Source organism: Brachyhypopomus gauderio, unplaced genomic scaffold, assembly GCF_052324685.1.
Source record: "Brachyhypopomus gauderio isolate BG-103 unplaced genomic scaffold, BGAUD_0.2 sc74, whole genome shotgun sequence".
Lineage (NCBI taxonomy): Eukaryota > Metazoa > Chordata > Actinopteri > Gymnotiformes > Hypopomidae > Brachyhypopomus > Brachyhypopomus gauderio.
The window spans coordinates 883,373-897,414 of record NW_027506895.1 but is presented as its reverse complement, the minus strand read 5'-3'; the positions used below and the strand labels follow the sequence as shown (position 1 = coordinate 897,414).

Sequence of the window (14,042 nt, the reverse complement as noted above, 5' to 3'; positions counted from 1 at the left end):
ATGAAATAACACCGCAACAGAACGTCACTACTGCATTAACAAATCATGGCCTTTGAAGGAGACGCGGAACGCCTCATTATTTTGACAGCCGCTTCGAGAAGGACGAAAGGAAGCGAAATCTTGAAGATGAGCCCGTTTGTGTGATTTATTGAGTTTATACAGTTTTCTTCACTTGCAATGGTCTGAGTGACGTTGTGAGGACCTGACAGAGGGGAATAAAAGAACAACACGTCTTATTTAGGTAAGGAGACTCCGACAGGTAACCAGCTATCCATCGTCTTTCGTTATTTAGCTAACTAGCTAGTTAGCCGTTATCTTCCTCATTTAACCAGCTGGTCGCGCGCTTCCGCTTAGCTACGTGCACGCGCTTTTTTACAGTCCAGCCCTGCATGTACAACTTCCAATTGGGGTCTGTTTGACAGCTTGGTGCTTCGTTTTGTTTTATTTCTCTCTCTCTCTCTCTCTCTCTCTCTCTCTCTCTCTCTCTCTCTCTCTCTCTCATGTACACATACCAGCTGATACACTCAGAATGAGATTAGACATACTTATGTCACACACTCAGGCACATGCACGCCGGTGTTCACATGCCACACATTCATAACCTGTTGTAGAAATATGTGAAAATGGTCATCTGACTTCTGTTAAGTCAGGTGACATACACCAGTCTGAATGGCAGGGTTCTAATGTAATGTCATGATTAAGTCCCTTATGTGTTTTTATATACACTATTTACAACAACAGCACACAAAACACCTTTGATATGTTGCACTTTGTGCATGAGCTTCATTGTCAAAACAGTTTAAACCAAATCAATATATAAATCTGAGGTTATATCTTTCTGCCCCCCCCCCCCCCCCCTTCTCTGTGTCCCAGTGTGACCGAGCTCTGTGTGTGAGATGGACACTCTGATACCCATCATTAACCGTCTGCAGGAGGTCTTCGTCACTGTGGGAGCGGAGATCATCCAACTTCCTCAGATTGTGGTGGTTGGATCACAGGTCTGTCGAGAATTACAGCCAGTGTTTCCAGTGCAAACACAAAGCTCCTGTTTGCCTATACCACAACCACACTTTAGTTGTCTTTCCTTTTAGAGAAAACGAGGACATCATGCATGTTTTTTTTCTTTACGGTCTCGTGGTTTTGCTTGCTCTTGTGGGAGGGCATGCCCGTGGCTTCTCGGTATCAGAGGAAATGTTTCATGGTTGAGGTAGTTGAGATTAGGCAGTGCATGATAATATTTTTAGAAAACAATAAAATAGAAATCTATGATATTTGGAAATGTGACATGGAACATTTTATGTTTTAAATGTGTATGTGATCACGTAAGTGATCTGTGTCTCCTTTCTGGCATTCCACCTTGCCCTGTGTGTGTGTGTGTGTGTGTGTGTGTGTGTGTGTGTGTGTGTGTGTGTGTGTGTGTGTGTGTGTGTGATTGCATTCACAGAGCAGTGGAAAGAGTTCTGTGTTGGAGAGTTTAGTGGGACGGGACTTTCTGCCTCGCGGATCTGGAATAGTCACACGTCGCCCTCTAGTGTTGCAGCTGGTGACTGTACCTCCACTAGAGGAGCGTCGGAAACAGGAGAACGGTAAACACTGCTGTGGTTTTTAGGATATCCGGCGCATACATCCCTCTATGTAATCTGTTGTGAAAATACAGGAAATACTAATAACCTTTCTGAATATTTTTCTTGAATTTTTACTGTTGCTACACAAAGAATCAAGTCAGTACAGCTGAATCACACTACTCTTATTACCTACCATTTACAAACATCTTCACTCACTTCCTTATCATCATCAACACTGTAGACGTGATTGTTTCTGAGTTTCCTCTTAACATTCTCCAAATTTCTCAAATCTATCTTTCCGCTGTCACAGGGTCAGAAGCAAGGTCTCAGGGCAGCTGTCCAGGTCTCTGTGCAGAAAGCACAAACACCCCCTTTAGCCTGCATGAACCTCACAAATACCCCCTTTAACTTGCATGAACCTCACAAATGCCTCTTTAACCTGCATGAACCTCACAAATACCCCCTTTAACTCTTTTTCTGTCTGATTGCCTTACTCTCAGGAGACTAGTCTCGTTTGTCAACCAGGCTGTTGGGGTGCTATTAGTTTATTTTGAACTCTCATTTTGAACTCTGTCTGTCCTACAGCCATCAAAGCAGAAGAATGGGGAACGTTCCTTCACTGTAAAAACCAGGTATTTATTCACCGCTTTTCTCACCTTATCAGTTCTTCAGGTTTCTTGTCTTCTGATTGGGTGTGCTGTTGTCCTGCTGTCCGATCATTGGTTAAGATGGTTATGCTCAACTGACCTTCAGTGGGTCTTTATGTTCTTGTCAGATTTTCACAGATTTTGCAGAAATTCGCAGGGAAATTGAAGAGGAGACTGATCGCACTGCAAACAACAAGGTGCTGAAGGAAGGCACCACACACACACACACACACACACACACACACACACACACACACAAGGACACACTCTCTCGCTTTCTCTCTCTCAGATTAAAATATTTTCAAAGCCTGCTGGTAAACTTCTGTGTCTTGGCTTTTTTTTGATTGATTCGTATTACTTTTAATATTCTCTGTTCTTGTACGTAGGGCATTAGTCCAGAGCCCATCCATCTGAAGATCTTCTCCCCTAACGTTTTAAACCTCACCTTGGTTGACTTGCCTGGCATCACCAAGGTAACCGCATAGGGGGAAAAAAATGCAGCTTCTTTCTCATGGCGCCTCGTGACATATTTTTCTGTGAGAAAATTTCCATCTCACAAAATTAATTCTGTGGTGTTCCCAGGTGCCAGTAGGCGACCAGCCAGAGGACATCGAGTCTCAGGTTCAGGACATGATCCTCTCCTTTATCTCCAACCCCAACTCTCTCATCCTGTGTGTGTCCCCGGCCAACTCGGACCTGGCCACGTCTGACGCTCTTAAACTGGCGCGCGAGGTGGACCCAGATGGTGAGATGCTAGTGCGGGTCATGGTTCATCTGCCTGGGCACAGCTGGTCACCACAGAGACCCTGTCCAGCTGTCCATCTGTCCATCTGTTGATGGAGACCTTGTTCTCGTCACGCTCTTGCCATGCCTCTCCTGCGCTCTGGGGCAGGGATTTTTTTCTTGTTTTGACAGGATGTTTTTTCTATGTGTATCTGACTTTTCTGTGTGTGTGTGTGTGTGTGTGTGTGTGTGTGTGTGTGTGTGTGTGTGTGTGTGTGTGTGTGTGTGTGTGTGTGTGTGGTCAGGTCGGAGGACACTACTGGTTGTGAGTAAGCTGGACCTGATGGACGCTGGGACCGATGCGCTGGAGGTTTTGTTGGGCCGGGTCATCCCAGTCAGGCTGGGTATCATCGGAGTGGTGAACAGGTTAGAAGCTTTTAACAACACAGACAGACTTTCAACAACACAGAAGGACCGACCTTCGACAACACAGAAGGACCGACCTTCGACAACACAGAAGGACCGACCTTCGACAACACAGAAGGACCGACCTTTGACAACACAGAAGGACAGACCTTCGACAACACAGACCGACCTTCGACAACACAGACAGACCGACCTTCGACAACACAGACCGACCTTCGACAACACAGAAGGACAGACCTTCGACAACACAGACGGACAGACCTTCGACAACACAGACGGACAGACCTTCGACAACACAGACGGACAGACCTTCGACTACACAGACAGACAGACCTTCGACAACACAGATAGACAGACCTTCGACAACACAGACAGACCTTCAACAACACAGACAGACCTTCGACAACACAGACAGACCTTCGACAACACAGACAGACCTTCAACAACACAGAAGGACAGACCTTCGACAACACAGACGGACAGACCTTCGACTACACAGACAGACAGACCTTCGACAACACAGACAGACAGACCTTCGACAACATAGACAGACCTTCGACAACACAGACAGACCTTCAACAACACAGACAGACCTTCGACAACACAGACAGACCGACCTTCGACAACACAGACGGACAGACCTTCGACAACACAGAAGGACAAACCTTCGACAACACAGACAGACAGACCTTCGACAACATAGACAGACCTTCGACAACACAGACAGACCTTCGACAACGCAGACAGACCTTCGACAACGCAGACAGACCTTCGACAACACAGACAGACCGACCTTCGACAACACAGACAGACCGACCTTCGACAACACAGAAGGACAGACCTTCGACAACACAGAAGGACAAACCTTCGACAACACAGACAGACAGACCTTTGACAACACAGACAGACCTTCAACAACACAAAAGGACAGACCTTCGACAACACAGATAGACCTTCGACAACACAGACAGACCTTCGACAACACAGATAGACCTTCGACAACACAGACAGACCTTCGACAACACAGAAGGACAGGTTCACAACAGCACTGAACTGTGAATCATGAGCAAAGTTTTGTTAACTCCAGTGTTTGGTATTACATGCGGCTGAAGGAGTCTGGAGAGATTTTTAGGGATTTTAACTCAGACTGGCTTCAGGGAGGCAGCGGGGGGTAATTGCTCCACATTGATTTGGAAGGTAATATATAGAGGTAATATATAAGGCTACATTTCAAATGTTACTTTATCCAAATGAAAAAAAACACATATTTTCCTACTAGAACTCCATCCCTTATCAGACATGAATGCTTTGCTGCTGTTTACGGTGGAACTACCCTTTCGGGTGTGTTCACTGGAGGTGGGCAGGAGGTCATTAGAGAAAAATCTTTATTTGATTTACAGCTGCAAACTGTCAATAAGCCTACACAGAACGAAGACTTTAATCAGTAACGGACATTAGTACAGCCATTTTAAACAGCCGAAAATCAATATCTAGCAGGGGCTATGTCCAGACCCACGTCTTCATGCTTGGTTGCAGAGACTTTTTTGAAACCGCATTGCGTGTGCTAAAGGGCCCTATTCCAGCGGCCCAGCTCTGTCTCTGGGGACCTACCGCCTGCCCTCCACATGGGCGGCGCCCTTGAGAAACACAGCAGGCGTGATTCCTCCGTGCAGCTTACACGGCCTCTTCAGGGTCCCGACCAGTGATGTCAGTAACGCGTTACTTAGTAACGCGTTACTCTAATCTTATCACTTTTTTCGGTAACGAGTAATATAACGCGCTACTATTTCCAGTCCAGTAATCAGATTAAAGTTACTTATCCAAATAACTGTGCGTTACTATTTTTATTTTCCCTAGTAAAAATATATATTTTTGCTTTCTTCTTGGCTCAGTTCTACTTTTGCGTTTGACCGTAGCGCTCCGCACGCTGCGCGCGACCCTGTGAGAGCGCGAGCGCGTTTTACAAGTCATTTTTTGCAGTGTCCTCCCGTAACGATATGTGGTAGGTAGTATAAAGAAACACCCCTCAAAAACAGGGGAAGGGGGCGCCAGGGTTGCGTTATCAATAAAGTTTCCCTCCTCGGGATTTTTGGATTAAGCAGTTTCTGCCTCGGTTACCGAACCTGTTTCAATACATTGTTACTGTTAAAAATGCACTTCCAATAAAGTGAGTATTGGAAAATTTTATTTTGCTGCTGAATGTAACTACTAAAGTAGCTTGTAATCTAACGTAGTTACTTTGAAAATCAAGTAATATGTAACGTAACTAAGTTACTTTTAAGAGGAGTAATCAGTAATCGGATTACTTTCTCAAGGTAACTTAGCCATCACTGGTCCCGACAGACAGCTGCCGGCCCAGTTTAGCAGAGCCGGGAAAACGCCCCGCCTGAGACCACAGCGCACCTCGCTAAAATTCATCTCTCAGCCGCCAGATCCATCCACGCTTCCCTCCAGAGCTTCGGAGTGGAAACGCGATGTTCACTACGCTGCTAGACGGCTGGTTTTTAATGAGAAGATGGATGTCGTGATCACCTCCCCCCCCCCCTTCCCCCCGCCACTCGACAGGTTGTTTTTTTTCCCACTGATGCCTGACACCACTAGAGGGTTTATGGCTTGCTTTGCACGTCCTCTTTGGAGATGCCTGTTAAAGATACAATGATAAAATGGCACTCAAGCTCTGGGCTAGCACACCCCTCCTTCCAGCTGTGAACAGTATTAATCTAACTTCTTTTTTTTTATTTACTCCTCCAGGGAGAGAGTTTCAATTTTATTGACCTAAAAATACTTCACCTATTTCCACCTCTCTGGAACAGACAGTAGGTGATAACTAGATTTAGTTGTGTGCTCTAGACTCCATTTTTTTTTACTTAGAAAGAAGTTTTACCTCAGTGGCCACGTCGAACGCCTCCGACTCTGAACCCTCTTCCTCCTCTTCATCCTCCCACAGAAGCCAGCATGACCTGAACACGGGGAAGAGCGTGTCGGACGCCTGGCGGGACGAGCAGGCCTTCCTGCAGCGCCACTACCCGTCGGTGGCGGGCCGGGCCGGTTCCCGGTTCCTGGCGCGCGTCCTCAGCCGTCTGCTGATGCACCACATCCGAGAGTGCCTGCCGGAGCTCAGGGCCCGCTCCACCTCGCTCGCCAGCCAGTACCAGGCCCGCCTGGGCGGCTACGGCCAGCCCGTGGACGACCCCAGCGCCACGCTGCTGCACATCGTCACCAAGTTCGCCTCCGACTACCGCGACACCATCGAGGGCACGGCCCGCCACATCCAGACGTCCGAGCTGTGAGTGTCGCCCCGCGCCCCCTTCGTGCCGAAGCGGCTGGGCACCGGACCGGGCTGAGGCCCGCGTTGGGCCGTGGGACTCTTAACGCAGAGAGACACGCTCGCTGTGGCCCCGATAGCCAGACTAGCACTGCGGCGGGGATTTTGGCTGCGCAGAGCTAATCTAACACGTAGCAAATTTAATTTGAGCATCTGAGCATCGAAAATGGTGAAACGAGTGAGAGGAGTATCAGGTGTTTGTTACGTTATGTAAGATCCCGTCTGAGTTCCAGACCTAATGGATCTAATGGGCTGAATTGAGTCCCTGCCAAACTGCAAAGTAGCGTCTCCTCTGTCTGGCCGCCCTGAACTCTGGCTACCTGCATCATGTTAGCACCCACCGCCCAACCCGCTAGCTGTAACAAACGCATGTCTTTGTTTGATAGATATCGAACTCTGCACATTTGTTCTGCACAGCTGAGCGAAAATGACAGGCAGGTAATTAGGCAGCACAAAACTCTTTACTTTCACCCGCCAGGCTGGAGACTGGAGCCATGTTTCTCTCCCGGGCTGCTGTCATCCCGCACTGCCTATTGATCAGCGTAGTGTACGACAGTTGGGATACACGTTTCGCTTGTGGAGACTCTGAGTTGGCGGGCTTGTCTTTGTGTGTGTGTGTGTGTGTGTGTGTGTGTGTGTGTGTGTGTGTGTGTGTGTTTTACAGGTGTGGTGGAGCTCGTATCTGTTACATTTTCCATGAGACGTTTGGGCGAACCCTGCAGTCCATTGACCCCCTTGGAGGACTAACTGAGTTAGACATTCTTACGGCCATTCGAAATGCCACGGTGTGTGTGTGTGTGTGTGTGTGTTTGTGTGTGTGTGCATTAGTGCATTTTCTTGGTACACAAATATGTTATATAATTATCTTTATAGAATTTTTATAAATAAATAGTGTTTTTTTTCCCCAAGAATAATGTCGTGTGTTTGAGTAAAAAAATACCTTTCAGCACGATTAACATTGGTGTGTTGTAGAAACCACTGGTAACAGTTTAAACAATTGATATTTTTCTTGCCGACTGAGTAATGAGTGAGGATGAAATCCCAGGTGAATGCTGGGTAATGTAGTCTTGCTTATGCTGTAGGGCCCACGACCAGCACTGTTTGTCCCTGAGGTGAGCTTCGAGTTGCTGGTGAAGAGGCAGATTAAGAGGCTGGAGGAACCCAGCCTGCGCTGTGTGGAGCTTGTTCACGAGGAGCTACAACGTATCATCCAGCACTGCTCGTCTCACAGCACGCAGGTAATATACACACACACACACACACACACACACACACACACACACACACACACACACACACACACACTCACAAATTCACTCCACACACTCACTCCACACACACACACACACACACACACACACACACACACACACACACACACACACACACACACACACACACACACACACTCTCACACACACACACTCACACACACTCACACACACTCACTCACACACACACACACACACACACACACACACACTCACAGGCACATGTACATACACACGAGAGCTGTTGCATACAAATCATAGAGCACCGTGTTTGTTAAAGACATTTGCTATCAACGTAATGCAGTATTGTTTGATTCAATGGAAGATGCTGATTGGTTGTGCTTTAAGCCCATGGGAAGGTGCTGATTGGTTGAGTTTTAAGACCAGCAGAAGGATGATGTCATTGGAGCAAAAGGTTTTGTTTCATCATATTTTTTAGCACTTGTTGGTTTCATCAGAAAAACATTTTAGAAACAGGCTCCCTGTGAGCTTTACACCCTGTCACATTTAAATCAACCACAGGTGCCTATTGCTGCCTTTTTTCGTCTCAAGTTCCATGTCATCCAGATCATGACCCTCTGTCACATCTCTTGAGTTCGTCCATATGCGCGGGTCACTCATAATTTCATTCCAATTCTCTGTATCGGTGGCTTATCTTTCTTCCTGACACCCGCTCTCTTTACACACATCGCTCATTAGCATTCTTTGTTCTCTCTGTTTTACATTCAGATTCTGTGTCAACATTTTAGTCTGGCTGCTGTGAGTACATGGGGTGCTGATAGCTCACCTCTATTAACCTTACAGTAATGTATTGCGGGGGATTACATTGTAGACTCAGTCACATATTAAATAATGGCTTTATTTCTGTCTGTCTGTCCGTCTATTTACAAGGAATTTAGAAGCTACATGTAAGTGTTGCGTGTTTGAACGCCGTTTGCGCTTGTGTTTGCGTATGCATGTGTGTATGTGCGTGTGTTTGTGTAATCATGTGTGTATGTGCGCACAGGAACTTCTGCGGTTTCCCAAATTGCATGATTCGATAGTGGAGGTGGTGACGAGCCTACTGAGGAAACGTCTACCGGTCACCAATGAAATGGTAAGAGGCTGAATGTGAGTTTTTAGCCGAGGTGATGTACTCCAATAGCGTGGGCTTGCAGTCTCTGACAGTGGGTGGCGTCTGTGGCTTGGCCTCTGTCTCAGGTACATAATCTCGTGGCAATAGAACTGGCATACATCAACACCAAGCACCCGGACTTCACAGATGCAGCTCAGGTGTCTGCCTCAGTCAACAGCCAGCAGGTATTCACCTTCACCACACACACATTAACCCTCCCCCCCCTTTTTAATATGCATAGGTCTTTCTCCCGGACCCACCAGTCGGACCCTCTCGCCTTACTGTCTGCTCCTTTTCCTCAGACCGACTCGCTGGATGCAGGAAAGCACCGGAGGTCCGAGAGGATGCCGTCCGAGGAGAAAGGGCCCACGTCTGGTTTTGGAAGCCCGGTTAAAGCAGTCAACTTACTGGACACGGTGAGAGACTTTCCTCATTATTACCTGCAGCCATCGTGTTCGGTCCAGTCCCATACTATTCCACATGCGTGGTCCGTTCTCACCCTCGACACTTTTGGTTAATCACCTGTCCTTGATTACCTGGCTCAGGTGTGCTGGTGCATAACACAACAACAGAAACTGGAACAGCTCAGAGTTTATAAGAACCAGATTGGCCAGGAGTACCAAATTTACCACGAATATGCAAATCCTGCTCTAATAAGAGCTCTCAGGGGAGCAGTATGTGATGCTAGGAATATTTACACCTCCACTTTACCTCATTATGAATATGCTAATGTCTGTTGCAGCAAAAGACATTTTTACGGAGCCAGAAACGAGCGCACTGTTGGTGCAGATTTGTGAATGTCACTCTTTAAGGCGTGGCTTACAGCCATGCAGATGAGCAGGAACTGACCCGTTTTGGCTTCAGCAGCCGGTGTCGGTTTCCCGCAAACTGAGCACGCGCGAGCAGAGGGACTGTGAGGTCATCCAGCGCCTCATCAAGTGCTACTTCCTCATCGTACGCAAGAGCATCCAGGACAGGTCTGTGGGGTCAGGGGTCAAGGGTCAGGGGTCAACTGGCTCAGGCAGCACAATTTAAGGATACAGAATTAAAAGAAGTCATAAAATGCTCATAAAAATAAATATTGATTGCTTCAGTCTGTATCATCTCCCTATGCTACTTTCCTGACTAACATTTCTCTCTGGCACTTTCTCCAACTCTCCCCGGTTCTGCTCAGCGTGCCCAAAACGGTGATGCACTTTCTGGTGAACCACGTGAAGGAACGTCTGCAGAGTGAGCTGGTGGGTCAGCTCTACAGGCAGCCGCTCCTGCAGGAACTCCTCATAGAGTCCCAGGAGACAGCACAGCAGCGCACTGAACTCGTCCACATGCTGGAGGTGTGTGTGTGTGAGTGTGTGGGTGTGTGTGTGTGTGAAGGGGGTGGGGTGGGGCAGATGTGAAGAAAACAGATATGAAGAAATGTGTGTGCATATATGTGTGTAAAATTTTGATGATGATGATAAACAAACAAAAAAAAAACATTGATTTTAGTGCTCCTTCAGCAGATAGTTTTCGGTCAGAACTGTAGTGTTTCTACAGGGCCTGCCTGCCTGCTGAAGTGGGTTCAGAGGACAGTAAGAGTGTGCAAAGAAATGGGCGGAGTCGAAAGAATGGGCGGCGGCTTATATAACGGTCTTTTTCTAAAATGCAGAACGTGGTTAAAAAAAACGTGTCCCTATGTGTCTCGCTCTTTTGACTGGTGCTACAGACAGGTGTTTGATATGTTCCACAGCTTGTTTTCTGTGACTTGTCTTACAGCTCTGCCCTCTAATACAGTCTTCTTCTTCCCCTTATCCTTCTCTCACATTTTTTTTCTCTTTTTTGTTTTCTCAGGCACTCCAGAAAGCCAACAACATTATCTCAGAGATCCGAGAGACACACCTGTGGTAGCCAAATGCGGTCTGCAGTGTCACGCTGCTGAGTGTGTGTGTTTACATGTTTTGTATGTCTGTACTAGAAACAAGTTGCCTCACAAATACATATTTAACGAACCTCCTGAGCACATGCATCAAAAAATATTTATTAACATTTATACATTCATAATTGTTCAGGTACTTGTTTATATATAATTGTATATTCACACCAGTTTCTTTAAATATGTATTTGTGTTTGTATGTTTGTGCGTGTGTGTTTGTGTGTGTTGGCTTATGCTTAGGTGAGCTTACACTTTTTTTTTATCATTATCAGCCATACTTGAACAACCCCACAAGCATCTCTTGATGTTATAGGAAATTGCACTGATTTAAGATAAACATTAAGTTAGAGCCCAATATTCTTGCCAAATTCAAAAAATCTATACCTACCCTAAATCCTGCTACATTTTAGAAAGTGTATGCAGCATTTTTGTAAATTCAATATGAATTTTTATCTTTCCTCCAGTACTGAGCCTGCTTAAACCACCTAACCCAAATATAAATGCCAAATTCATTGATCAATACTAAGAACAAAGCTCGTTTAAAAAGAGAAATGGTTTATGCACAGAACATTTTCAGTGGGTGGACCACGGGCCAATCATGGTCTCTTTTCCTGACTGGAACCTGCTAAGTCCTGTAACTGCCCATAAAACCTCAATTCCAATTGCAGTCTCGTAGTCAGATATATTGTTAATATTTCAAAACCTCTTTGCCCTCAGAGAGCATCAGAATTTCTGAACAGATTGTAGGAACTTAGAGCAAGAATGTGGAATAGCACCCCACGTTTCATATACAATTCTCATTTAACGATGGCTTTTCCATTCAGATATACAGGGCTTTTGTGTTGTTTATTGAAGGAGAAAGTACAAAAATAACCTATGAAAGGAATGAAAATTAACTCTACACAGTAACCACTTTACTTTTTACAGTAAATGTGGATTCACTACAATAGATTCGGATTGTAAATACATAATTGTGGTATGTTATAGTGAATACTATTATGAAGGATGTGTTTTGACCATTGCTTGTGTGCGGGAAGCAGCAGGTTAAAAGTAACGGTTATGTGTCACGCGCGTTTCGTCCGCGTGCTTCACTTTGAACAAAGGCGGGAGTTGCAGCAGATGGAGCGCGCGTGCGCAGGCCCCTGTTCTCGCGATCAATAGACTGATGGATGCTGCTTCTTTACGTAAATCAGCGTAAATCAGTTCGCGTGGCTAATGGGAAAATCAGATTGTCCGCACAGCGTTGTTTTTAAATGGAAAACCTTTAGCTCGCGTTAAATGAGTCAAGTCGGGCTCGAGGAAAACGTGATTACTGCTGGCATGCTGACTGTCTTTGGGTTACTGGTGCTGAGCAGAACGGGAAGGCGCGAGACAGTCGACATCGTCCCGCACGTGGCAGAGACTTGACTGGTGTAATATTTATGGGCGCGTGGATATTAATTGTGTGAGTGCACAGTTCGTTAGAGGTGGCGTGATGTGGAGGGATCCAAAAGTCGTTACATTTGAAAGTCGTGTCAGGTCCGGTTAAAAACGTGTAAAGAAATGCTTTGTTTACAAACAGCATGCTTAATAACAAACATAACAATCTGGTGATTACGTCCCTTGGTCCCTATCATGACCCTTGGGCTGAGATCTGACGCTCTGCTACAGCTTCAGTTTGTTGCTAATTACCAAATTAATTTAGGTATTGCACTTGATTTGTCGGTAGTGAAAAGGCATGTCGCAGCGTGTGTGTTCCTTAGACCACATGCAGATTTGGTACCCCGTGAATAAGATAGTGTGAGGTAGACCGTATCCTTGTGGCTTTAAGGTCTCAGCACTTCAAATGCCAAACAAGTGTCTCTTCGTACCAGAACCAGAGAGAGAGAAAAAGAGAGAGAGAGCGCGAGCAGGCGACACGGATCTAATCGGAGCCTTCTGAAATGAACAGACAAGAGAGATGGAGTCCTCGCGCGCCAGAGAATCCAGATTTATTTGTACGGAAGCTGCAAAGCACTGTCAGTTGGATCCGTACGGCACCAGCTTCAGTGCCCCCCCCCCCCCCCCCCCCCCGTATCTCACTTTCAGTGCGCATCACCGTCTCTTCTGTCTGTTTAATTTAAGCAGCCCGAATGTCCTGCCCTCCAGCTGAGAACTTGTGCATTCTTTGTGCGAGTTTGGCACACGGGAGTCTCACTTTATTCTCCCAAACGCTGCTGTCTCACGAGCAGAAGCCTCCGTATTTCAGAAGCAGCAGGAATATCAAGAGAGGAGTGACGTCCTTATTAAAGGGCTGGTGTTTAAAGGGAGCGAGTGAGTGAGGGAGACCGGCGGGAAGCCGGTGAATTTTAATCACCCTTGCTGCAATCTCGGCACTAATAAGACGACGGCGAGGATGAGGTGTAGAAAAGCGGAACCGCGTCCGTGCCGCAGCTGCGATGCTGCAGGATGACAGATGTTGCGAACGGCTTTTGTGCGAATGTTTCCCAATGCACCCGAGCCAGAAGTACAGTTATTTCCGTCTGTGTACTCTGAATTTGATCATGGTATGAAAACGAAATGGCAAACGATTGTCTTTTATTTTAGGGACTGCTCAGAGTTTAAAAAACATGTCCACTGTCTTGCCGTCTATGATGTAACATGTTGAAACGTGTTTTGCATGTGTAGGTGTGTGTGTGTGTGTGAGTGAAAGGGAGTGGGTGATTTTTAAAATCGTTTTAAATTACATTGCATTACAACTTGACAACATGCCTGTGAGTTCTTTGCCTGCTTCCTTTAATGGCGATACATAGACCTACAGATATACTGATATTTGTTGGAATGGAAGAAAGTAATTAAAATTTAATGCAAGCCTTCCTCTCGCCTCCTTCACACACACAACAGCACAAGATACGAATTATTCATAGTTGCTGGTAACGTTGTGTTACCGGTTGCTGCCGCTGGCCATCAACCGGCTTTATTCTCTGCATTGTTTGTGCGTTTCAAGGAAAATAAGCAAGCCATGAAAGTGTGGAGAGATCGCGTTTTTATAGCTCGGCGCCCACAGGCAACAAAAGGAGCGGAAAGGAGACGCTTTTGCG

General features: G+C 46.3%; 1 protein-coding gene across 7 annotated transcripts; it reads left to right on the top strand.

Annotated features, from left to right (window-relative positions):
• Positions 1-13,814, top strand: LOC143491347 (dynamin-1-like protein). Of its 7 annotated transcripts, none has more exons than XM_076990247.1 (18): positions 7-241; positions 874-998; positions 1,445-1,586; positions 1,876-1,908; positions 2,151-2,197; positions 2,341-2,409; positions 2,599-2,685; positions 2,795-2,957; positions 3,241-3,361; positions 6,309-6,647; positions 7,165-7,471; positions 7,769-7,924; positions 8,964-9,053; positions 9,158-9,256; positions 9,374-9,487; positions 9,936-10,048; positions 10,246-10,405; positions 10,902-13,814. In XM_076990247.1, the coding sequence occupies exons 2-18, from the start codon at positions 897-899 to the stop codon at positions 10,956-10,958; spliced, it is 2,199 nt and encodes a 732-aa protein (XP_076846362.1). In that variant the 5' UTR covers positions 7-241; positions 874-896; the 3' UTR covers positions 10,959-13,814. The 7 variants fall into 7 exon arrangements, with proteins under 7 accessions (XP_076846368.1, XP_076846362.1, XP_076846363.1 ...); XM_076990248.1 differs by having other exon boundaries at positions 9-241; positions 9,939-10,048; XM_076990250.1 differs by having other exon boundaries at positions 16-241; positions 7,351-7,471.
• The last annotated feature ends 228 nt before the right edge of the window (positions 13,815-14,042 follow it).

Bases quoted from the DNA above. Each gene is read 5' to 3' on its own strand.
- LOC143491347 (XM_076990247.1), top strand. From the start codon at position 897: ATGGACACTCTGATACCCATCATTAACCGTCTGCAGGAGGTCTTCGTC. The intron at 7,925-8,963 runs GTAATATACACA...ATGTGCGCACAG, and splicing joins GCTCGTCTCACAGCACGCAG to GAACTTCTGCGGTTTCCCAA. The intron at 9,488-9,935 runs GTGAGAGACTTT...TTTTGGCTTCAG, and splicing joins CAGTCAACTTACTGGACACG to CAGCCGGTGTCGGTTTCCCG.